The 22,101-nt window shown below is 62.4% G+C and overlaps 2 protein-coding genes across 2 annotated transcripts in view; one reads left to right on the forward strand and one right to left on the reverse strand.

Annotated features, from left to right (window-relative positions):
* STK24 (serine/threonine kinase 24) overlaps positions 1-9,774 on the forward strand; it is a 64,273-nt gene extending 54,499 nt beyond the window's left edge. The window contains exons 7-12 of the mRNA XM_012723313.1: positions 1,939-2,124; positions 3,702-3,847; positions 5,234-5,363; positions 6,051-6,119; positions 6,613-6,749; positions 8,748-9,774. Coding sequence (XP_012578767.1) covers positions 1,939-2,124; positions 3,702-3,847; positions 5,234-5,363; positions 6,051-6,119; positions 6,613-6,749; positions 8,748-8,784 — 705 coding nt within the window. The 3' untranslated portion in view covers positions 8,785-9,774. The remainder of the gene's footprint in view (positions 1-1,938; positions 2,125-3,701; positions 3,848-5,233; positions 5,364-6,050; positions 6,120-6,612; positions 6,750-8,747) is intronic.
* A 2,517-nt stretch (positions 9,775-12,291) lies between these two features.
* Positions 12,292-22,101, reverse strand: part of FARP1 (FERM, RhoGEF (ARHGEF) and pleckstrin domain protein 1 (chondrocyte-derived)) — a 225,041-nt gene continuing 215,231 nt past the window's right edge. Inside the window, exons 18-27 of the mRNA XM_004680293.2 lie at positions 20,680-20,917; positions 19,518-19,648; positions 17,165-17,233; positions 16,929-17,018; positions 16,317-16,399; positions 16,137-16,249; positions 15,564-15,730; positions 14,634-14,741; positions 14,297-14,448; positions 12,292-13,546 (exon numbers count right to left, since the gene is read on the reverse strand). Coding sequence (XP_004680350.1) covers positions 13,465-13,546; positions 14,297-14,448; positions 14,634-14,741; positions 15,564-15,730; positions 16,137-16,249; positions 16,317-16,399; positions 16,929-17,018; positions 17,165-17,233; positions 19,518-19,648; positions 20,680-20,917 — 1,233 coding nt within the window. The 3' untranslated portion in view covers positions 12,292-13,464. The remainder of the gene's footprint in view (positions 13,547-14,296; positions 14,449-14,633; positions 14,742-15,563; positions 15,731-16,136; positions 16,250-16,316; positions 16,400-16,928; positions 17,019-17,164; positions 17,234-19,517; positions 19,649-20,679; positions 20,918-22,101) is intronic.

The following is a 22,101-nucleotide window of genomic DNA, read 5'->3' on the forward strand; positions in this document are numbered from 1 at the left end:
GCTGGGGGACAGGCCAGAGGCTCAGGGGCGGTGAGAGGCTTCACCAGAGACAGAGTGGGGAGCAGAACAGGCAGATTGACGAAGGACACTGCTGAGGGGAGCAGTGGGCGGGTCAGGAGAGGTCTGCCGTGCCCTGTGGGTCGCCTCCGGGGCAGGCGGGAATCGAACTCATGCTGCAGTGGCTTTAGCCTCTCAGTGCTGTGCTGTAACCCGCTGCGCCACCAGAGAGGCCCGCCATTCGCTTTTTAAGGTAGATTCAGATCACTTCCAGCACGGCCACGCCAGGTGACATTTCCACCCATGGTGTAACGGTTTCTCTTTCTCTGTGTCCTCTGGGGCTTTGCTGGGGCACCTGAGCTCACTAATGGCGACTCGACACCTGGGCAGGCCAGGGAACCCGGCTCCTGGCCCTCTCTCATCTCGCCCTTCTCGGCAGCCTGTTCTGGGGTCTGTCTGTGGGGCACGGGAGATCAGTTTCTCTGACCAGGACAGAGATTGAACTCAGGTGCGGTCACGTGGCAGGTTCCGCTTAAATGGAAACCTCCTTCCTGGGTAGGAGCGCGGCCTTGCCCGAGCTCTCCGCTTCTCTGTGCCCCGTGGCCTGGCCGTCTCGCCGACGGTGGCTGTGACTTGTGGTCGCCACGGCCCGCTCAGTGGTCCCGTGGCAACGTGGGGCCTTTGGGCTGCTCTGGGCTATCCAGCAGTTATGCTTCCAGAAGCCGGTTATATTGTGTCTCTGAATATTGCCGCTGGTCAAGTAAATGATTTTTGTGAAACCCACCTCAGCGTTACGTCTGACCAGTTGAGACTCCATCGGCAATGCCCCCACCTCTCCCTCCCTCTTTATTGCAGCCGATGGCGCTTCCTTCCAGGTCAACTCTCCCCATAGTTTATATTTTTAACACGGCCTCGGCTGAGCCGCGGCTGCAGACGTGTAGCGGGTCTGCTTCGACCTAGCGAGGTGCCCCCCGCCCGCGCTGAGCCGGGTCGTCTTCAGAACGAGTAACTCGGCCCCTCCTTACTCGCAGGCTGCTCCGAGCGACCCCCACTGCAGAGCGGGCCGCTTCTGCAGTCAGGGCACCGCCCTCAGGACTTCTGACAGACTGGTTGAAACCACCTTTTGTTTTCTCTTACTAAGCTCCCTTCTTTTCCCAGTGGGGCTCATGGGTCTCTCCTCAGGCTTCCATTTTACTTGCTGTGGAAGTGGCTGCCCTTCCCCACCACCCCGCCCTCCGCCTGCTGGCTGGGACCTTGTTTCACAGCCCAGATGCAACCTCTGAACCTGATGCTGCTTCCTGGCTCCCGGGGTGCACCACGCAGCTGTAGCCACGATCCCCACCTGCAGCACTTCCCTGCTGTGTGTGGGGGGGCAGCAGTGCTGGCCCCGGGTGTTTCTGGCAGCGGGTGCCAGTGACCTCGGGGAGACTGGGGGTTGGACTGTTCTAGATGGAGAGTCTTACAGGCATTGCAACCGATGAGCCTGGTTTGGCTCCTGGGTCAAATAAACCATGAAAAGACACAAAATCCGTGAGCTGTGCTCAGCTCTCAAAAAAAAAAGGCGAGCAGAGTCACTGCATGGTAACGGCAGTCTTGTTGGCTTCGGTTCGGGCGTGAGCGCAGTAGGTCTCTAGGCCAGCCAGCGAGGCGCCCACAGGCGTGCCGTGGCCACCGTCATCTCTTGAGAGTGTTTGGCAAAACAGCGCCTTTTGGCAGATTGCTAGTAAGCGTTGCTCGGGTGTGAGGTGTCCCCGGGGGTGCCGGTCAGCTGGGCGTGTGGGGCACACACAGCTCCGGTCACAGGTTTCCCGGTGTTGGGGGTCACACCGGACGCGTAGCTTTTTAATTTTCAGCCTTTGCAGCACCTTGGGGACACTTCAAGGAGGAGCTGTCTCCCGGGGTCCCCGCACCTGGTTCTCTAAAGGAGCTTTGTTGTTGCAGGCAGACATCTGGTCCCTGGGCATAACGGCCATAGAGCTCGCCAGAGGGGAGCCACCCCATTCGGAGCTGCACCCCATGAAGGTGTTATTCCTCATTCCAAAGAACAACCCCCCGACGCTGGAAGGGAACTACAGCAAGCCGCTCAAGGAGTTCGTGGAGGCCTGTCTGAACAAGGAGCCCAGCTTCGTGAGTTTCGCCAGTCTCAGTTTTACCAGTTGTCTTCATGGCCTCGGTTCTTTCCCTCTTTCTTTTAAATGGGTGTGATCCGTTGCTTTGAATTGCTGACTTCTTTGTATTGTGCTTGGTCTTGTTAGCAAAAAACTACCAATTTTCGTTCAGCTTTTTTAGCGTCTCCTATCTTTTTGAGCTTGGAGACTGCTCCCCTTAGTACTGTAGGTGGGAACGTTCAGTATTTACAGTGGAGGGTCAGGCTGTAGACGGTGAAGCTGTTTTTAGTAATCACAGTCTGGCCTGAAATATCACCGTGAAATATGTCTGTAAATGTTTTCGACTGCTTTTTGGCAAGTTAGGAAGGAATAGGCCAATAAAATACAAAGGCGCCACCCGCCTTCCCGCCCCCCTGCCTAAGGGCCGGGGGTCACCCGCCTTCCCGCCCCCCTGCCTAAGGGCCGGGGGTCACCCGCCTTCCCGCCCCCCTGCTTAGGGGCCGGGGGTCACCCGCCTTCCCGCCCTCCTGCTTAGGGGCGGGGGGCTGGGCGGTAGGGCCTGCAGAGCTTGGGCCTGGCCTCTGGCACCTGACGTCTTTGTGGTTGTTCACCTTGAGCTTAGGTGGTTTTTCCATCCTGGTTAGCTGAAGGCCAAGCCACTTCATTTTTGTGAACTTTTATCTGAAAATGGGTGATTTCACAATCGTTTCCTAATACGATGCCAGTCCCGGTCACATGGGGGATGCAGCACTTTCTCAGGACATCTGGGGGGGGCCCTGAAGCCCCCTGGCATCGCGTCAGCCCGCAGGCACCCGGCGCTGGGCAGCTGGGCCCATGGGCACCGCCGGGCTGCAGGCTTCGGTGCACCGCGGTAGCGCATCGGGCACTCTGGTCTCAGGTCCTGCACACCGGCGGGCTCAGCCTGCGCCAGGCCTTGACCTCAGGTGCCTGGGCACCCGGGCAGCCCTCTGTCAGGAGACATGAATCTGGGCCTCAGGGTTCATGGGTGGAGAGGGAGCGAGGGGCCTGAGGTGCCCGGCTCACAGGTTGGCTGAGAGACACCTGACCTGCGGGCTGCCGGGGCTGCGCTGTGCACACCCCGGCGCTGGCTCGGCCACGCTCTGGGGCCAGGCCCGGAGCGGCCGTGCCGGGCGTCGCCCCCTCACGGGGCAGGACGGGCCGGGAGCCCACACTTGGGAAAGCAGTTGCACAGAGGAGGCGGGCGGGCGGCCCTCGGCCCTCACCTCCCCCGGTGAACGCCCACCGCACTCTTTCTTGGGGTGCAAACGAACGTGCGTGGAGAGGCGACCGGCAAGACAGGACACAGGGTCCCTCCCGCCGTTCCTGCCGGGTCCCGGGGGCGTCTGCGAAGTCTCTGCCACGCGCTGCGTGAGCGGTCTCCCGGGGCAGCTTCCCCGCTGTGCCCGGACGCCTGCCCCCGCCCCCTGCCAAATGCCACCCGTGGGTGCCGTGATGATTCTCTGAGTTAGCTGGGGAGCCGGTCGGTGTGGCTGCCTGGGGTTGGAGGCGGCCGCCCCGGGGTGCCGCGGGGCCTGCGCCTCACGCCGATGGTTCTGTCGGCGGCTTTGTTCCCAGAGACCCACGGCCAAGGAGCTGCTGAAGCACAAGTTCATAATCCGCAACGCCAAGAAGACGTCCTACCTGACGGAGCTCATCGACAGGTATAAGAGGTGGAAGGCCGAGCAGAGCCACGAGGACTCCAGCTCCGAGGACTCGGACACGTAAGGCCGCCCCCGAGGCTTTGGGGTGCGCACGGGCGAGGGTGCATGTCGGGGGGTGCGCACGGGGTGTGAGTGTGCCCACGGGGGTGCACGTTGCGGTGTGAGTGCCCAGGGTGCTCCTGGTGGGGCTGTCCGGGGCCTTTAGCCCCAGACGTTCTCCCAGTTAAGCGGTGTGATCGGACCCCGCGTCTTAAAGAACTTGACTGGTTTCTGTTTCCCGCCTCATCCTTCTTGCTGTTAAAATACCGATCAGGTGAAACCGCTGCCTTAAAAGCGTTTTCAAAAGATCTCCCTGTATGGTTTTGTGATTCTGTATTGGTTCTGCTGGCTCTTGGCCCCGGACAAGCTGGGCACCGAGAGAGGCTTGTGAAAAGTGGTGTCAGATGACGCTGCGGGGAGTCCCGCCGTGAAAGAGATGTGTGCCGTCCAGCGGCCTTGTCTGCGGTGACCCCCAGCTCACAGGACAGCAGGGGCAGCCAGCTCGGAGGTCCCCTCAGTGTTGGCATGCCTTCTCCCCTTGACCTTGACCTCAAGGTGCTCACGGCCTGGTCCTCATGCCGGGCCAGCCGGATCGGGATTTCTGGGCTGTTGCAAGGTGCCCAGGTGATTCCACTGTAAAGCCAAGAGTGGGAGCCACTGAGAGATGAGGGGGTGCCGTGGGGGAGGGGGCTCTCAGGGCGGTCAGATAGGGCTGGCATTTGGGTAGAGGGGGCGGCGCTGCCCAGGCTTCAGCGGTGTGGCAGCTGATGCCATGAGAGCAGAGCCGGGGAAGCAGAGTTTGACAGGGGGCAGCATCAGGGGTGGGAGTCGGGTGCCGCCCCCGGGAGTGCCGCGGGAGTTAGAGCCGCCACTGTGGAAGGGCGTTGGCACCCTGAGAATGAAAGTGCCAGACCAGCTCTGCAGAGGGATGGGCTGGGCTGAGGACCATCACCTCACCAGGGTGAGGGATGGATGAGAGGGACGTGGTCAGCTGAGGGCGCCGTCAGGGCCAGGCCTTGTCGCGGCAGCTGGGCAGGCAGAGTGGGTTTCGGAGCGAGTGCGGGCTGTGAACTGCAACACGAGCGTGTGGTGCACCCAGGCTGGGGGGGTGGGTGGAAGAGGGGCTCCTGTCCCAGAGCAGCGGGGCTCTCGGGGATGGAGGCTCGTCCACACCGTGGTGGCCAGAGGGAGGGACAGGAGCTGCCTTGCGATGTCCTCTCTGAGGCTGGCGGGTGGTAGGGGGCGCTTTGGGGGGGCGGGGAGGCCGCAGCTGGCGGGGTGGACAGAGCCCGTTGGGGTGGCCGGCAGGTTTCCATGCCCGGGTGGGGCTGAGAGTGGAGATTCAGGGGCTCCTGTGCGTCTCCCGAAGTCTCGCCCCCTCACGGAGGCCACCGCATTTCTGTTCAGGGAGACGGACGCAGAAGGCCAGGCCTCCGGGGGCAGCGACTCTGGGGACTGGATTTTCACCATCCGCGAGAAGGATCCAAAGAACCTCGAGAACGGAGCTCTCCAGCCTTCAGACCTGGAGAGAAACAAGGTGTGTCCCCCACACCAGAGAGGCCGCCCCGCCATCCCGGCAGATTCCCCGAGACCCGCGGTGGGGCCTGCCACGGCGGGGTGTTGGCGCCCGCCGCCTGGGGGAGCTGGAGCCCTGCTGGCCTAGGGCTGCGGTCACCCGGGACCCCACCCCAGACCCCCCACCCCACCTGCAGGCTGCCAGCGCGCCCTCACACCGGCACGCACGGCCTCGCCTCGCGGGGTGAAGTTCCCGTGCAGCGTGACTTGGGGCCGTTTCGCCACGTGGGGGGCTCCTCGCATGAAGTCCCCGTTTTGGGATTCTTTGAAGCAGCTTAAGTAGATTGTTTGGCACTTACGGGAAACTTTATTTTGCCTAGCTGGGCTCGTGCCTGTTGAAGTTGACGAAAAGCCGCCTTTCAGGGTCGGTTTACAGCAAAGCAGCCGCCCACTGGCCGTCCTGTGCCAGCGCCCGCCCGCAGTCCCCGTGGGCATGACGTCCTCTGCGAGGCCGGGGCAGGAGGGGGCTGCTCGCGGGTGGGGCGGGGGGCCCGGGGGCGCCGAGGCCCCTGCCGCCCACTCTCCTGGAGCGCGCTCTTGCGGCTGTCACCGCCGACGGCACCGAGACAGCGTGCTGGGGCCGGGGGCTGTGGGGTTGCTGGCGTCGGGCTTGCCGAGCGCTCTGACGGCCCTTCTCTCCGCCCGCCAGGTGAAAGACATCCCAAAGAGGCCTTTCTCTCAGTGCTTATCGACAATTATTTCTCCTCTGTTTGCCGAGGTAAGACGCCCGTGGGACTGGTGGGGAGGCGAGGTGGGAAGGGGGGGCACAGAGCCGGGCACAGCTGTGACGGGGACCAGCAGTGTGGGGGCTCGGGACTGGCAGGCGGGGTACGCCCAAGGGGCCTGCCACAGACGCCGTCAGGGCGGCCCGGGGGCCCGCGCCACAGGCTGGCCCCTTCCCTGGAGCGGCCTCGGGCGTGGGTGCCGGGGGGCAGGCGCGGGCCAGGCGCCCTGCGCAGGCTGCGTTTGAGGGGCGTCGGACTCGACCACGCGGCAGCTCGCCAGCGTCTTGAGGGCAGCCGTGGCTCCCGCGAGGAGCTGATAAGCTTTAGCTGGAGGCTGAAATGGACCAAGGAAACAGCCCCCCAGCTTGGGATAGCTGCTGGCGGCCCCCGCTCTCCCGCAGGGAGGAGCCCCAGGGCCCGGCAGGAGGCACTGAGCCCCGGGCACCCCGTGCTCACCCCCATCACACGCTCTTCGTGTGCTTTCAGTTGAAAGAGAAGAGCCAGGCCTGCGGAGGCAATCTGGGCTCCATAGAGGAGCTGCGAGGGGCCATCTACCTGGCCGAGGAGGCCTGCCCCGGCATCTCGGACACCATGGTGGCCCAGCTGGTGCAGCGGCTCCAGAGGTAACGGCTCCTGTGTGCGCCGCGGTGACGGCGGCCCCCGGGTGTCGGGCCTTTGTCGTCGGCACCCCCAGGCCTGGGGTGAAGCAGGACCGCGGCAGACCCAGCAGGAGCGGGCAGGGGTCTGGCTCTTCTGGCCGGCGAGGGCCCAAGGCTGCCGCGTCTGCAGCACGCCCTCCAGCCCAGCCTGCTCTCGTGATGCAGCCTCTTGCTTACCCCCGGGAGCTCTGCTGACCGTCCCTTCAGCTCCATGCTCTCAGGCCAAGTGTCCAGAAGTGCGCAGACTCGCTGGGCAGCGCCGTGGGCAGGGCTGGGGATGCTGGGTGCTGAGCTGGCTCGACTGTCTCGAGCCCGGAGCCTTGCGGGGACAGTGTCCCCAGACCTCCTTGGGAGTTTCCTCGGGAGGGCGCACCTGGACTGACCTTCAGTTAAAGCGCAGCAGCATGGGGTGAGCCACCTCTCGGCCCCCAGTGCTCCTCCACTCCCCCAGCCCTCGTCACTCCCAGACAGACAGCGGGGTGTCTTGGGGACCTGCCCCCGGGGGCATGTGGGGTCCCTCTGGCCGCTTCCTGCTACCCTGTGGTGAGTGCCTCAAGGGGAGTGTCGAAGCCCCCATTCCTCACACGGGCCACGCTGCTGGCTCAGACCCGGCCCTCAGCTCCAGGCTGCAGGGAGCAGTTGCCTTGGCCGCCTTCTGCTCGGGGGAGCAGGACGTCAGTGGTTACCTTCTCCCCATCTCGGTGCTGAGGGCTCAGGAGTAAGGGGCAGAGGGCGCGTGTCCCTGTGCCTGCCCCGTCCAGGGCGCCCAGCGCACTCCCGTTGGACTCTGAGTCCGTGCACCGGCTTTTCCTCCGTCACTCAACAGCCCACGTTGCTGATTTCTCAAAGGAAAAGCCCAGCGCGGTGCATTTCTGCCTCCCCCAGTGGCGTTCACGCCTCACAGGCAACGCGGCTGACCCAGGCGGGCAGAGCTGAGCAGAGCCGTGCGCTGTCGGCTGGGTTTTCTTTCCTGCCTCCGGGCTGTGTCTGCCCCCAACTTTCAGAAATTCTTCCCAGTGACTTGTGGGCCCGACGGGTCCCCCGAGTGGCTCCAGGGTCCGGTAGGACAGCACGAGCCCCGAGATTTCTGAAGCAGCCACAGCACGTGAAACAGTCGATGAAATCCTGTGACTCTGCCCCTCTACCCAGACTGCCTCCGTCTCAGCACCTGAGCAAGACACCGGTGTCTGCAGGTTGCCACACCGGGCTCCACGCCGGGCCTGCCGTGGCCTCACGCTCGGCAGCTCGTGTCTGCGTGGACACGGTGCACGCCCGCCGGTCACCCCACAGCGTGGGGGGCCCCCTGCCGTCTCCACTTTACTGGCCAGGACGGCTGGGGCGCACCCGCCTTCTCTGGTCTGCAGCCCCTTCTCCCTGAGGGGAGCCCCTCTCCTCCCTGGCCACCCTCCTGGCCTCCTGCACCCCTTACCTGGGTCCTTACCTGGCCCCTGGGGCGTCCGCTAGCCCCGGGGCTCCCGCAGCACTTGCGGGCCCCCATCAGAAGCCACCACCGAGGCCGGGTGCCGGGACTCGGGGTCTGCTTTTCTCCCTGTCTTGGTTGGGGTGGCCTCAGCCTTTGGGGAGGGGCTGGGGGGTGTGGCCGGTCCGCCGGCTCCCGTCGCAGGCAGCTGTACATCCTGCCGTGGTTCTCAGAAGCGGTTCAACTGGACAAGTACCGGGGGTTTGGGGGGGGGGGGGTTCCTGCGCTCATGCCGTCTGTCCCCCCCAACCCAGCTGTGTCACGGTACGGGCGACTTTTTACTCTTGACTGTATGGATAGTTGTGTTGGAACTAGGATCCTCTTTAGACTTCGTGACTTCAAGGAACCCGTGTGAGGTTCGCTCCGCTTTCTGTGGCCTTTTCCGTGTCTGTGGCCACGAGGATGGGGCGGTCGTGGGGTCTTCGCACTGGGGGTAGAGCACTGGCACTCACGTTCTTGTGTCTCTCTCTGTTTTTTCCTAGATATTCTCTAAGTGGTGGAGGAACTTCATCCCACTGAAATTCCTTTGCATTTGGGGTTTTGATTTTCCTTTTTTCTTTTCGCCTCCCGCCTTTTTAAAAGTCAACGAGAGCCTTGGCGACTCCGCTGAAGAGGCAGGGCGTGCGCGGGGCCGACCCCTGCCGGGAGCCTGGGTCCCCCCGCCCCCGCCGGCCGAGGCCAGATGACGTCCGCAGGCCGAGTGGCCCGGGAGGCTTGGTCCCTCGAAGCGATCGTTTTATTATCCTTGTTTTTAATTTTAACCATAGTGCACATATCAAGGAAAGTGTCTTTAAAAAACAAAAGCAAACCCTGAAATGTATATTTGGGATCACGATCAGGCAACTGAAGAACCGAAACCTCAGGTACCCTGCTTTAAGGTGGCCCCCGGGAGGTGGCACGCGCTGGTGGAGCTGTACAGATTGTATATAGCGTCATTTTTACGGAGCCCTCTCGGCGTGCGTGAGGACCACGGTGTACAAACTGGCCGAGCGCTTCTGTAGATACCGTCGGTGGAGTAAATATTTGACAGGCCGTGACTGGAGTCTTATCGCCTTGCCTTTATTACCTGTAAATTTTGAATCATGTGACCAGTGATTGGGTTTATTTTGTATCCGCAGGGTTTACCATTCCTAATAATCAGTGTCCCCTCCGGCACACTCCTGTCTGTACCTCAGCCATGCACATCCCCCCCGCTCCGCAGCCCTTTCGGTACACTCAGAAGTCGGTCTCCTCCCCCTGGATGGTACTGTTTCTTCGTGTTTTCAATTGGAACATATCTCGCCTCATGAAGCTTTAAATTATTGTTTCGAGGTCCCCGCCAACGACGGGCCGTCGTCCAGCGTTCTGTCCAGAGCCGTGCCCTCCCCTCCAGCCCCCCACCCCCGTCTGTCCGAACCATTTTTTTGTCGCGCCTCGTAGTGAGATCTGCGTGTCATCTTGCCCACCTAAAAGTGTCTGAAATGCTTACACGAATAAATTTTGTAACACACTCACTCCGCATGCTTCCTTGAAGCAGGTCGAGGCCGCGTGTGCACGCTCGGGTGTGCGGGGCGTGCCTGCAGGCCACAGCCCGTCCGTGCTGCGGAGAGGGCGTTGCAGGGCGCTGCCCGGCCCTCGGTGGAGCCTGCTGTTCTCAGAGCAGCCCTCCGGTCGCCCGTCCCCAGGGGCCTGTTTCTTGCCCGTGCTGGGGTCCCGCGTGGCCAGGTGGGCCTTCCTGCGGCCAGGTGCGAACCCGCCGTCTGTGCGTCTGTCCGTGGCCTGGCCGAGGGGACGGGGTCCTGCGGACGGTGCGCCGGGCGCACCGAAGGGTGGGGCGCGCCCCTGTGTTTGTGGGGGCCGTTCGTAGCTGCGGTGCAGCACCGGTCTCGGGAGAAGGCAGAGGGCTTGGAAAGCGAGGACGGGACTGGGCAGGTGGGGTCAGCCTGGACACCCCGCGAGTGCCGGTGTGGTCGAGGCGTGTCAACGGAGGCTCATTTTCTACTCTTAAATGTCTTTTTCCTTTGCAACCGGAGTAGATTTGGGTGGAATGGCTCACTTCGCTCGTGGAGCCGCTTTTGGTGGGCGGCTGGCACGGGACAGCTCCCTCCTGCCGCCCGTGGTGTGGGCTGGAGTCCGAGTGCGGTCACCCGTCCCGGCGGTGTGCTCTGCGTGGGGGCGGGAGGGAGGACCAGGGCGCCGCGGAGCAATGTGGCCTGCCGTGATCCTGAGAGCAGCTCCCTGGCCCAGGCTTCAGCCGGCCCCAGCGGGCAGCAGCGTGAGGACTAGGCCCAGAAGCCCGTCTCCCCGCGAGGGTCCTGCAGACACGGCCGCCGCTGGCCCCGGACCATCTCGCAGGTTGGCAGAGGTCACAGCAGACTTCCGGGCGTGTCGGAAACGTGTCGTGTGGCTCTGGCTTCCTGGGCGGAGGGGGGGACTGGTGATTGCCGCCTCCCGCTGTCACTTTGGTTTAGCCTTTCTCTGTTGCTGTGTAAAGAGCGTCGTGCTTCACTAAGGCGCCCTGTCCCCTCGCGTCCAGTCTGCTCAAGCAAGCCTGGTGCCTGCCTCAGTAGTGACCCGTGCCGGTGGCCAGGAGGCCCATGGGCTCAGTCTTTGGAGGGTGAGGTGGGGTGGGGCTTAACTGGTGCCCCCAAGCCCCTGGGTCCGAGCCTGTGGGTAAGGGCTTGTCTCCCAGGGGCGTCGAGTAAGCCTCGTAGGGGAGGCTTCTCCAGAGGCAGGGGGCTGACTGGTGGTTTCTCTCTGAGTCCCTCTTTCCCCACCTGTGGCACTGAGGGAGACCACCCCCGTGTGCCATGACCCCCACCCCCGAACTCCAACTGTGGGGGTCTCGGTGGAACCAAGGGCCACGTAACCGCCCAGGCTGATTGTCTTGATCTCAAGATCTCAAGCTGGCCTTGCGATGAGTCTGACTCAGTTCTTTGTTGTAGCGTTTTGTACTTTTCATTTTGGCAGAAACACCTGGTCTGTTTTATTAGCTTTTTTTTTTTTTTTTGATTTATTTGTGCATACAGAACTGGGGTACAGGCCAGAGGCTCAGGGGTGGTGAGAGGCTTCCCCAGAGACAGAGTGGGGAGCAGAACAGGCAGATCGTCGAAGTACACTGCTGAGGGGAGCAGCGGGCGGGTCAGGAGAGGTCTGCCACGCCATGTGGTCACCTCTGGGGCAGGCGCCTCCGGGGCAGGCGGGGATCGAACTCATGCGGAAGCGGCTTTAGCTTCTCAGTGCTGTGCTTCAACCCGCTGCGCCACCAGGGAGGGCCTGTTTTATTAGCTTTTTGTATATTCTCTTAAGAATATGGCTTCTGTATTTTGGCTGTGAACTATGGCAAAAATCACAGTAACGGGCAGGCTGTGTCGTGGCGCACGGGCCCAGTCGCGTGCCGGCTCGATAAAATTAACAGAACAGTGGCTTTTTGGTAATGTCATGTCATGTGTAGAAGGGACCATAGGCGGGGTTTCTGTTTGTGATGACCCCCAAGCTTAGGTGATGGAGGCAGGGGGCATTCAGGATGAGGTGGTGAGAGGGGCCCCAGGCACGGGAGTTGAGCCATTGCGAAGACTGTACCCCCCCCCCCCCGTACCCCCCTTCCACTTCAGGACGCAGTTGCAGGGAGTGTCGCACCTGCGGCCTGGACTTCGGCCTCCAAACTGTGAGGTAAGTTTTCCTGTGAGTGCTCAGTCTGGGGGGGGGGGTCCTGCGGTCTGGGGGTCTCCGAAGCCCCATTTGTTCCTGGTGCCCCCTGCCCACACAACTAGGACTTGTCTTTTGCTGTCATGGAAACGGGTGCTGGCCACAGGCTGGCATGGCTGGGGGCCCCTCAGAAACGCGGGGAAGCTGCCCACCTCAGGCAACAGGGTTCAGTGACGCGATTCTGGGGAGTTACCCTGTACCCCAGCTGTGGGACAAGCCCTGCCATCCCTGCTGCACTGGGGGCCGCGGGCTTCTTGTGTCTCTCCCAGCTGCCTCACTGTCCGCACCCACCCCGCGGCCCCCTTTAGATGGAAAGAAAGACAAGAGACAGGTGGCTTGTTTTGCCTTTAAACTTCAATATGCTGGATTGTGGCGTGAGGTATTTTTATTCCCTTTTTGTTAGTACTTAAAACCATCTGGTACATATTGTAAGGCAAATGATTAACACATCTCAAGCTACTGGTCCATTGGTACATCGTTTCCATGGTCACCAGTCACAGCTGTCGGGGTCGCCCTGCGCCTCCCGGAGGGTCAGCGGCCTTCCCACGGAGGCCCAGGGCAGGAGGGGGGCGCCCCCCAGAAAGGCCTTGCGGGAGTATGCAGCACCAGCCACCGGGCCAGGGCCTCCCGGCCCCGCGGATACCAGCAGCCGCGCCCCTGCGGAGCCCGACGGCCACGATGTGCGGCCCCACGCACGGGGATGAGTTTAAAGAGGAGAAGGGAGGTTGCTCTGAACAGGCACGACATTCACTACTACTACGAGCCACGCCCCAGTGCGCTCACGGCCCTCCCTGGACGAACACCACAAACGGCCCTGCTCATTACTGACGTACAGGCTTCATGCTCGTGAAACAGACAGCAAAACACCACAGCTCAGTACCTGCCCACTGTCCACACCACGCACGGGGCGCCCGCTTCTCTCCACGGAAAGCCGCCCGCTACGGTTTGTAAATAGGAATCACGGACACAAATTTGGTCAACTTGCACCAGGAAGAGGGGTCTGCGGCCAGCGCCGGGCTGGAGCACGCACCTGCAGCGGAGTGTCGAAGTGCTTATGCGCCAAGGAAGTCAGTCCCGCTAGCCTAGTCGTTATAAAAGTAGAAAGATTGAAAAAAACGAAATCGGAAAATGATCTCATTTGCTGTAAGACTGTGCCAGGTGCGTGGCAAACACTGGAAAGTCCTTTTTTTTTTTTTTTTTTTTTTAAATGCAGCAGCCTATAAATCAAAGTAAGAAGTCTCTTTAAGAAAAACGGAGCACTTGCCCTGTCTGGCTGGGGTGACGGTCGTGCCTGCACGGCTCGGGGGGCCCGGCCGCGCCCCTGTCACTTGGCACTCGATCGAGGACGACGTTTTAACACTGGCACAAGCTAAAAAACGGCTGGCCGCAGGGGGCCTGGCTGCGGACCCCGGCGGTTTCCCAGACAGGCGTGCGTTGTACTAGGCCTCGTGACCGCACAGGGAAGGCGGCAGCATCCGGGGTGGGGGTGGGGCCGCCGCGCCGCGCCCCGAGTCAGTACGCGTGAGCCTCCTTGGGGATGGGCACGTGGGCGCGGGAGGCCGAGCACGTGGCACTTCGGATCACCTCCATCCACCTGCAACGAGAGCGCGTGGTGACGCCCGCCTCTGCTGGCCACGGGGCAGCCTGTGTTCGCAGAGCTGCGTCTTTCACCTTTGAGGATTTGGGGGCAGAGGTACCTGGCATGGCCACAGCAGAGATGGCTGGAGCAGGTAGAGGCCCAGAGTGCTGCTGAACATCGTACCGTCTGCACAGGCTGGACCCCAAACCTCGTGGTCTCCTGGCATGGACTTGAGAAGGGCTAGGGGGCCCCTACCTCCCCAAAGCCCCTAATCACAGGTCTTTTCAGTGGCGAGAGCCTCACGTGGAAGAAGTAGCTCTCAAGAGCCGACCAGAGAATGTCCAGCTCCTGGGGCGTCATGGGAGACAGCCCCTGTCCACAGAACAGACTCCGCTCAGAAGTGGCCTGCGGGGTCGGTACCAGCGAGGCCTGTGTGCAGCCCTGGCAGGAGAGAACCCCTCACTGGGGGTGGCAGCCCCCCTCCTCCATGGTGGTCAGTGACTCGTACCCAGACAGCAGTTCTGGGGCCCAGAGTTTCTACTTGAAACTCCAGCCTGGTAGCCGGCTCTGTCCACTTCCCCTTCATGGCCACAGCTGCTCACCGGAGCCCAGTCACAGAGACTGCAGCTGCCCCGCACTGGGGGCAGGAGCTGACACCAGCAGCTTTGAGGGGCCCGGCCCACCTCGCTGACCCGACGTGGACGCAGCCCCAGAGCTTCATCCACGCACTGTGTGAGAGGAGGCGCCTCTCGGCCGGGCACTCACCTCTCGAAGGTGTATTCGCTCTCGGCTCTGAAGTAGTACACGTGGGACTTGAAATGCAGCTTGAACACATAATCTTTGTGGATCTCCTCCGACTCCGAGGGAATGGTGAGCGAGTACCCGAGCAGAGGCAGGCTGGCGAGGGGGTGATTGTCCTGGGGGGGGGCAGATGCCGGTGAGCCCAGGCCACCCTGTCCCTCCAGTGGTGCAAGACCCCCCCCTCCTGAGGTGGCTGCTCAGCCCATGGGGTGCTGAGGGTCTTCACCGCAGCAGGACCCGTCAACACCGACAGGTGATTCAAGGGGGGTGGGGGGGGCCCCCTTCCCTGCCAGGCTCTCACCTGGTGCGACTTGTAGAAGAACAGGCAGAAGTTGGTGAACACCACCCACAGCTTCTGCCACCCGTTACTGTTTTTGAATTTCCTCAGCAGGTTCCCCGACAGCTGATTCTGAAAGACAAATAGGCCTGTGAGGACAGGAACCCGGCTGGGGGTACCCCCAGTGCTGCTGTGATGGACAACAGTAAAGAGAGACCCTTGAGTGTGCCGACCATCGGGCTGAGCTGTGTCCCGTTGAAATCCCAGCCTCGGGGGGCCTTACTTGGTGCCCTCGGTTAAGAGGCGGCTCGGGGACGGACACCCGAGCGAGGCACCGCCCTGAGTGGTGCTGCTTGGCCCAGACCTCCAGGACCTGCGCAGGGTCCCGGCTCCTCGCCGCCCTCTAGCGGCCCTGGCAGGAGGCTGCGCGCTGGCCCTCGGGGAGAGGAGTCAGGGTGGGCTCGGAAAGGCCTCTGGGCTGCGGCAGCTGGGGAGGTCACAGCCCCGGACGTGACTGCTGCTGAACTGTTCACGTAACGAAGCTGTTTGCTAAGTGGGCAGAGCTGCCTCAGTAAAATCGCTTGGAATCATCCCTGAGTCGACTTTCTGCCGCCCTCCTCGGTGCTTTCTGAAAGTGCCCGCTGGGTGAGCTGGACGTGCCGCACCCTCCCCCACTCAGGGGCCAGGAATTGGGGCATCTCTGCACCTCCTCCACCCCACTAGTCCACAGAAAGCAAAGCCCTCTGTCCTGACACGGCTCTCGCCCAGTTCCGCTGCCAGTGGGTAGCTCAGTTCTGGGGGGCAGGGGTCAACCCCCAGAGTGCTTCCATGAGCCACCATGGCCTCTGCAGCCCTGCTTGCACACAGATCTCGGGGGCCTGGGGGGCCTCGTGCTAGCACATGGGTGTGGGTGCTGGCCCCAGCCCCCCCCAGGGCCCGCCGCCGCCCGCCTACCTCCACGGCCACGCTGAAGTCCACCATGGAGACGCTGGCGTTGCGATGCCAACACACGTGCACCATGGTGTTGCCACGGTGCGGGCCCTGGCGCTCCAGCGACGTGCGGGAGGCGCTCAGGTCGTCCTCCGACTCCTGGTCGGCCACCCCCGCCTCCTCGGGGGACTCTGGGGGGGACACGGGCTACAATGGGTCTCCGTTCACCACCCGGGGCCCTGGGCTGTCCCCTCCCTGCAGCAGAATGGGGTGGAAGGGGGGCGCCCAGGTCCAGCCTTGGGGAACACCGTGCACCGATCACCCTCTGCTTGGTCAGGGCCCACCCAAGGGAGCGCAGCCCTTCCGCCGGGCCCCTAGTGCCCCCAGGCCCAGGCCCAGTGCTCGCTGGGCAGTGGGCCGCCCCTGCTGTCACCCAGACGCTGGCGGATGACAGGTGTGGGGGCCCCTAAAGGTGACTCTCTGCTCCCTCACACTGTCTTAGGGCCGCTCTTTATGTGTTAGAAAATGGAAGTTGCTCTGAGCTAAGCTTAAGTTCAGCTTCAGACAGCGAGGCCCTGGGGCGCCCTCCACACTCACTGCTGTCGGGGGGGCTGCCGGCAAGGAACTCGGGCGTGGGGCCGCTGCTCTTCTCGGCCAGGTCGATGGCCATCTCAATGTCCTCCACCCACTTCTCCATCTCGGACTGAGAACTGAGGAGAGACGGGTGTCAGGTCTTGGGGCGCAGGCTGGAGGGGCGGGGGCAGAAGGTGGGGTTACCTGGCGGCCACGACGATGGACTGCCGATGGCCCCGGAGGGTAAGGCAGTGGGGGACGCCCCACTCGTCCTCGGTCTTCTCGATCTGCGGGGCAAGTGGTCATGGCGTCAACGAGAGGCCCGGTGCGGTCAGTGTCCACTGGGCCCGCTACAGCCCGGGCCACCGAGTGGCACAGGGTGGGGGGTCAGGAGCCACTGCTGAGGGGTAGCAGTCGGGTCCGAAGTTTGGGGGGTGAACAGAGCAGCACGCTGAGTGGTTCTGACGGAGCCCCCAAGCTTTCCTCTCTGGCGTGGGTCGGCTGCAGAAGTGTGCTGAGCACCTGCACACTGGGGGGGGCCCTGCTCCCCGCCTTCAACCCCTCAGCCCACTGTAAAGTGAGGGCTGGCTTCCAGGACCTTCCTCCGCGTGCTTCTAGAAGGAATGTGCCCACATGTCCATGCGCAGGAGAGGAAGCTGAGTCGGGGGCGCGGGGAGCCCCAAAGGCCCAGGTCTCCCGGGGCACCGGCTGGGCTCCCGCTGCCACGCCCTTCCCTCTCCCCCTTTCCTCTGTCCTTGGCACCGACCCGCCCCCCGCAGGCGTCCCGGGGCCCCGACTGGAGCCCCGACTACTCACCGTCATGCCGTACAGGGGGAGCTGCCCGTGCACCTTGAACTGGTTCGAGGCCGTCAGCCCCCGGCCCGTGTACAGCAGCACGTCGTTGAACTGGAGGACAAGGCCAGCGGCTCGTTAGAAACCACCCGGCGCGGGGGGGTTTCCACTGGCTGACCCCAACAGCGAGGCCGCGCCCCCGCCCACCGCCAGGTCCGCCGCCCCCGCCCCCGCGCCAGGACGCCCCGCCGGCCACTCACCAGGAAGAACATGCGCTGCTGCAGCCCCTTCCCCGAGAGCTTGCTGAGGCTGCCCAGGCGGATGAACTCCTGCAGGGACGCAGAGGCGGAGGCTCGGAGGGGGCCGCGCCCAGCCGCGGCCACTGGCCGCCCCTTGCGTGCTGCAGCTCTGCTGCTCGGCCATTGGGCCGCCAGGGCAGGACCCCGCGGAAGTTAGCGGGGTCCCCTGCGCCGCAGCGGCGGCAGGTTTGGTGGGGTGGCGCCGACTGGGGTCCCGGGCCGCTCAGCTCGGCCCTCAATGTCTTAAGGATCCCTGGCGGCCACAGCCTCCCTCCCCCGGCCAGAGCGCCGCGCCTTTGAGCCCTTCGTGAAAGCCACTCCGTGCAGCGCGACCCTGCTGCCAACGGATGTCTCTGCATGCGTGAGCATAAACTAAGGCCAGCGAGTGGGAATCGCCCGGCCCTTCCCCGGAGCTCGCTCGGGGGGCCCCTCCCTGTTTTATTGCAGGTTGAATTGAAAATAATAGAGGTGAAGCAGGCTGATGGGTCAGGGTTTGGAAGCCTGCTGCCAAGGGCCAGCATCCCCTTAATAAATAACAGTGGCCCCCACCTGACTCAGCAGGTGGCTGAACTGGGCACACCCACACGGGGCCGGAGTGCACACGGTCCCTGTGTTTCAGAAAAGGGGACCGAGCAGCAAAATGATTGAAGAAACTTGCCCGAGTGCCCCAGGCAGATGTGGGTGGCAGGGCCCGGTTGGCTGCCTTCGGGAATGATAGCTGTGACCCACAACCCGGTGAGAACCTGTTCTCGCTGCTTGGGGTGAGTGCAGGGGGCGGGGAGGGGAAGCCCTGATTGCTGTGTCTGCTTGACACAGCATCTCGTTAGATCCTTAGGACCCACAGGGCGAGGGGCGATTCCCCATGTTGCAGAAGGCAAAGAACATTCTAGTGGGTGGGAATGAACCCTGGCTCACCTTCCTGAGGTCGGACATGCTTTGCACGGTCACAGAAACCTTCCTTGAAGGAAGGAATTCCTTACAGTGCTGCGTGCCCTGTGGCACAACCTGCTAAATTTTTTTTTATTACAAAAGTTTATTTTTACATCATTTTGTACTTTTTTCCATCTCAATTGTAATCCCCGCGGGTTTCCCATCACCAAGTCACCCATGAGCCATCACCATAATCCCGTGCATTTCCCCCCCAACCCCGTTTTTGATCCCATTCCCCACTCCACCCCCACAGAATGTCTCTGGTATATGGTTGTTCATTATTTTTGTTATTTTCTCGCCTGGTCCATTATACTCCTGCTATGAGTGAAACCATCCGGTATTTTTCTTTCTCTTTCTGGCTTATCTCACTAAGCATGATCTTTTCCAGCTCCATCCAAGTTGCTGCTAAATATTTTACAACACCCCAAGTGAGGAGCTGACCCCTAGTCCACGCCTCCCGGGCCGTGGGGTTGAGTCAAGGTGGCGGCCATGTGCTCACGCCTAGGGGGTTTCTCACAGCAGTGTCCAGGGAAGCTGCAGTTTCAAGTGACACCGACAACCCAGACATACAGCGTCGGTCCCCACCTCCCCTGAGCTACGCAGGTTGAGTTTCCAGGGCAGTTGCCTCAGACAAGACTGAGCGGCCCCACAGACGGGACCCTTGACTGAAGGCGGTGGCAGGGATCAGAGGGGCTCGGTTGCTTCTGCAGCCGGTGGTGTAGACAGCCAAAGCTCAAACAGTGCAGGGGTCCCCATGTAACTTTCGACTCCCCCGAGACTTCGCTACCGGGAGCCTCTGCCATGGCGTTTGCTTACAGCCATCTCCACTGGCTTCGCCCTCGCATGGCCCCTTAGTGGGAGACTGCCACCTGCGTGGGGTCCATGCCTCCGTGACTCTTGGGGGGCACTTCCATGAGGGTCATCAAGTTTCTATGTATAAATTGTAGTATGATCTAAAACAATTTCCAACTTAGTTAATGAGACCAACCCACAGACTTGGACTCACTTAGTTCTAACCCATGTTCAAAGGTCAGCTGCACTCTGAAATGGGGGTGCCAGAGGAGACAGACCCCAGAGAGAGATGCAGCAAGTAGTCTGAGCCCCTGGCTGGGAGGGGGTGTGCGGGAGTGAGCTCTGCCCGCTGACGGTGCTGGGAGAGGTAAATCTGCCTCTCTCCAAGAAGCCCTCTCTGGCTAAAAGGCTATTTGAATTCCCAAGTAAAGTTGTGAGCAGAGAACGGCATCTTGGAGACACGCATTCTGTGCGCATGTCGCCCTGGCTGGAGGGCGGCCCCTTGGGAGGGGGACTGTCCCCAGGCTCACACAGCAGCCACTGAGAGGTCCATCTGGCTTCACATAAAGACACCCAGAACGGGGCTACTTACCCGCCCTGGAACCACAAGATTGTCGATGCCAATCAAATCCTTCTTGAGCTCATGTAGCTTCTGGAAATTCTCCATCTTGATCATCGTACTGTGAAGCTGGGCCACCATTTCCGTGATGTCTGCCAGGGCCGCTAATGGGGGACACAGGGTCTGAGCATAACAGTGAGCAGGGCTCTCCCCAAGGCGCCCCCCGCTCTGCTCTGCAGGGCGTTCACCCCCACTTCAGCCCCCCAAAGCTGTGCTGCCCTAGAAGCTGTCACTCCAAGGAAACAGGCTGTTGCTCAACTAGCCGGGTGATGGATGCACTTGGTTTGCTCTACTCCGTCTCCCCAAAGCATCCTGACACAGTGGAAGACCCCTCCCTGGCCACAGGGCACAGCCCTCTGCCACCAGGAAGCGGGAACATCAGGGCCTGGGACGGTCCCTGGGGAAGACCTTTTTCTACTCCTGCTATTACCTGGAAGAACAGCCAGTGAGCACCGAGTAGCCACAAAATATCTGGGGCAAAGAAGGGCTTCTTTGTGTGTGTGGGGGGCTCTCTACTGCCACCAGTCCCGGCCAGAGTGCGGTCAACAGGCCACGTGGGAACTGAGGGGGCAGCACAGGGTCAGGACCACTCGTGGCACAGGCTCGGCCTCAGGCCAGCGGACACGCACCACTGCCCCTTACCACTCTGATCCTCAGTTTTCTTGGCTGTAAAACGGGACAGCTCTTATCTCGCGGGTGGTTACAGGAGTAAAGGGGTGAGGTTAGCCGGGGGCGGGGCCAGTGCCTGGCCCTGGAGCTGGGTGCACACCACAGCACCCTGGGGTGGGGGTGGTCACGCACTGGGGCTCTGGGGGTTTGCTCTCCAGCTGCGCATAAATCAATCTTTTTAAGAAAAAGATGAAGCCTAAACACGGGGGAGGTGCTTGTGGCCAGGGCTGGGCGTGGCCAGGGCTGGGCGTGGCCAGTGCCCAGCAGCGGCATGCAGGAGTAGGACTGGTCATTTCCCTGTCTGGTCCCTGAGGGGACGGGCTGAGGTGAGTTGGGGGGGGGACATTCTGAGGGAGCTCCTCAGGGCTCTTGGCGCTGACCTCCCAGGACCAGACGGCGGGGACAGTGCATGTGGCAGGGAAGGAAAGGGGCAGGCCCCCCCCCCGCCCTCCCCTCCCCCGCTCACCTCGGCAGTCCCGGAAGTCGGCCTGGCCGGGCACCTGGTGCTTGCACAGCCGCTCCAGCACCTGCTTGTAGTGCATGAGCCGGTGCAGCGGGCGCAGGAGGAAGGTGTTGAGCGGCAGGTAGCACACCTTCTGCAGCTCAAAGTCCCTGCACAAGTTCTCAAGCCGCCGGGAGTTCCGGATGCTGGTCTCCAGCATCTCCAAGGCCTCGCTGTGCTTCCACAGGTGAGCCACCAGTTGCTGGGGGGAGAACATGGGGGGGCCGCTCAGGCGAAGGCGCGCCCCACCCAGCCTGACCCGGTGGCCCGCTCTGTCCAGGTGCGGAGCCACGTAGAAACCTGGGAGATTTAGGAGAGTGGGCGCGTCCCCTACACCCCGAGCCGCCTCGGAGGGGCCCCGGGACAGCCGCCTTGCTCCCGGGGCCGAGACGGCGGCTTTGCAGCCAGCGGCATCTGGGACCCGCCGCGCCCATGAGGTCCGGCTGCCTCCTACAAGATGAGCCCACCCTGGTGGCGCGGCACAGCACTGCCCAGCCGGCGACAGCCGCCGTGCATGTTCGATCCCCACCCCGGAGGTGACCACAGGGCGCATGGGGCAGACCTCTCCCGACCCGCTGCTCCCCTCAACCGTGTACTTGGTCAGTCGGCCTGTTCTGCTCCCCACTCTGTCTCCGGTGAAGCCTCTCACCGCCCCTGCCTCTGGCCTGTACCCCAGCTCTGTATGCACAAATAAATAAATAATTTTTTTTTAAATGAGCCCAGCAAAGCAGAGGCGACTCACAGAGCAGAAGCACCCCGAGATGACAGCACGCGACGACAGCGCGCGACGCCTCCTACCCTGCCGCCCGGGAGCTGGGCGAGGTGAGAGGAGCCAGCTCCACGGAGGCTGAGTAAGCGCCTTTGCTTGACTGGACTTTCTCCCGGCTCTGGGCCCTCTCCCGGGCCCAGCTGGGCATCCCTTGCAAACCCCGTTTTGGTGAGAACATGCTAAGTCAGTTTAACCAGAACCTCCCCCCGCTATCCCGTCACCCTCGAAACTGTGGCCCTCAGGTCCTCATCCCTCCACGCTCCACTCCCCTGCCCCCCCAGGTGCCTGAATACCCTGAGACCAGAGCCCCCGCCCCCATGACCCCCTCCTCCCCCCACCCCCTGCCCTGTCCTGTCCTTACACTGGCCTCAGTCTCACTGGTCTGCAGTTTTGGGGCTGAGCCCAGTCTCCCCCATTGCCGGGACCCCACACCTACACTGAGACCCAGATGGAGTCTGCCTCACCATCACTGACGAGACCCCTTCAATTTCCCCACCAACTCCCTCCATGTCACGATGGACAGACGCAGGCGTGGCGGCCCGTGAGGGCCGGAGAGGCAAGGCAAGGCCCTCTCTGTGCTTTCTGCCTCTGTCCACTTGGGCAGATGTTTCTAGCCG

The sequence above is a fragment of the Condylura cristata genome, unplaced genomic scaffold (assembly GCF_000260355.1).
Source record: "Condylura cristata isolate star-nosed mole 26May11 unplaced genomic scaffold, ConCri1.0 scaffold00010, whole genome shotgun sequence".
NCBI lineage: Eukaryota > Metazoa > Chordata > Mammalia > Eulipotyphla > Talpidae > Condylura > Condylura cristata.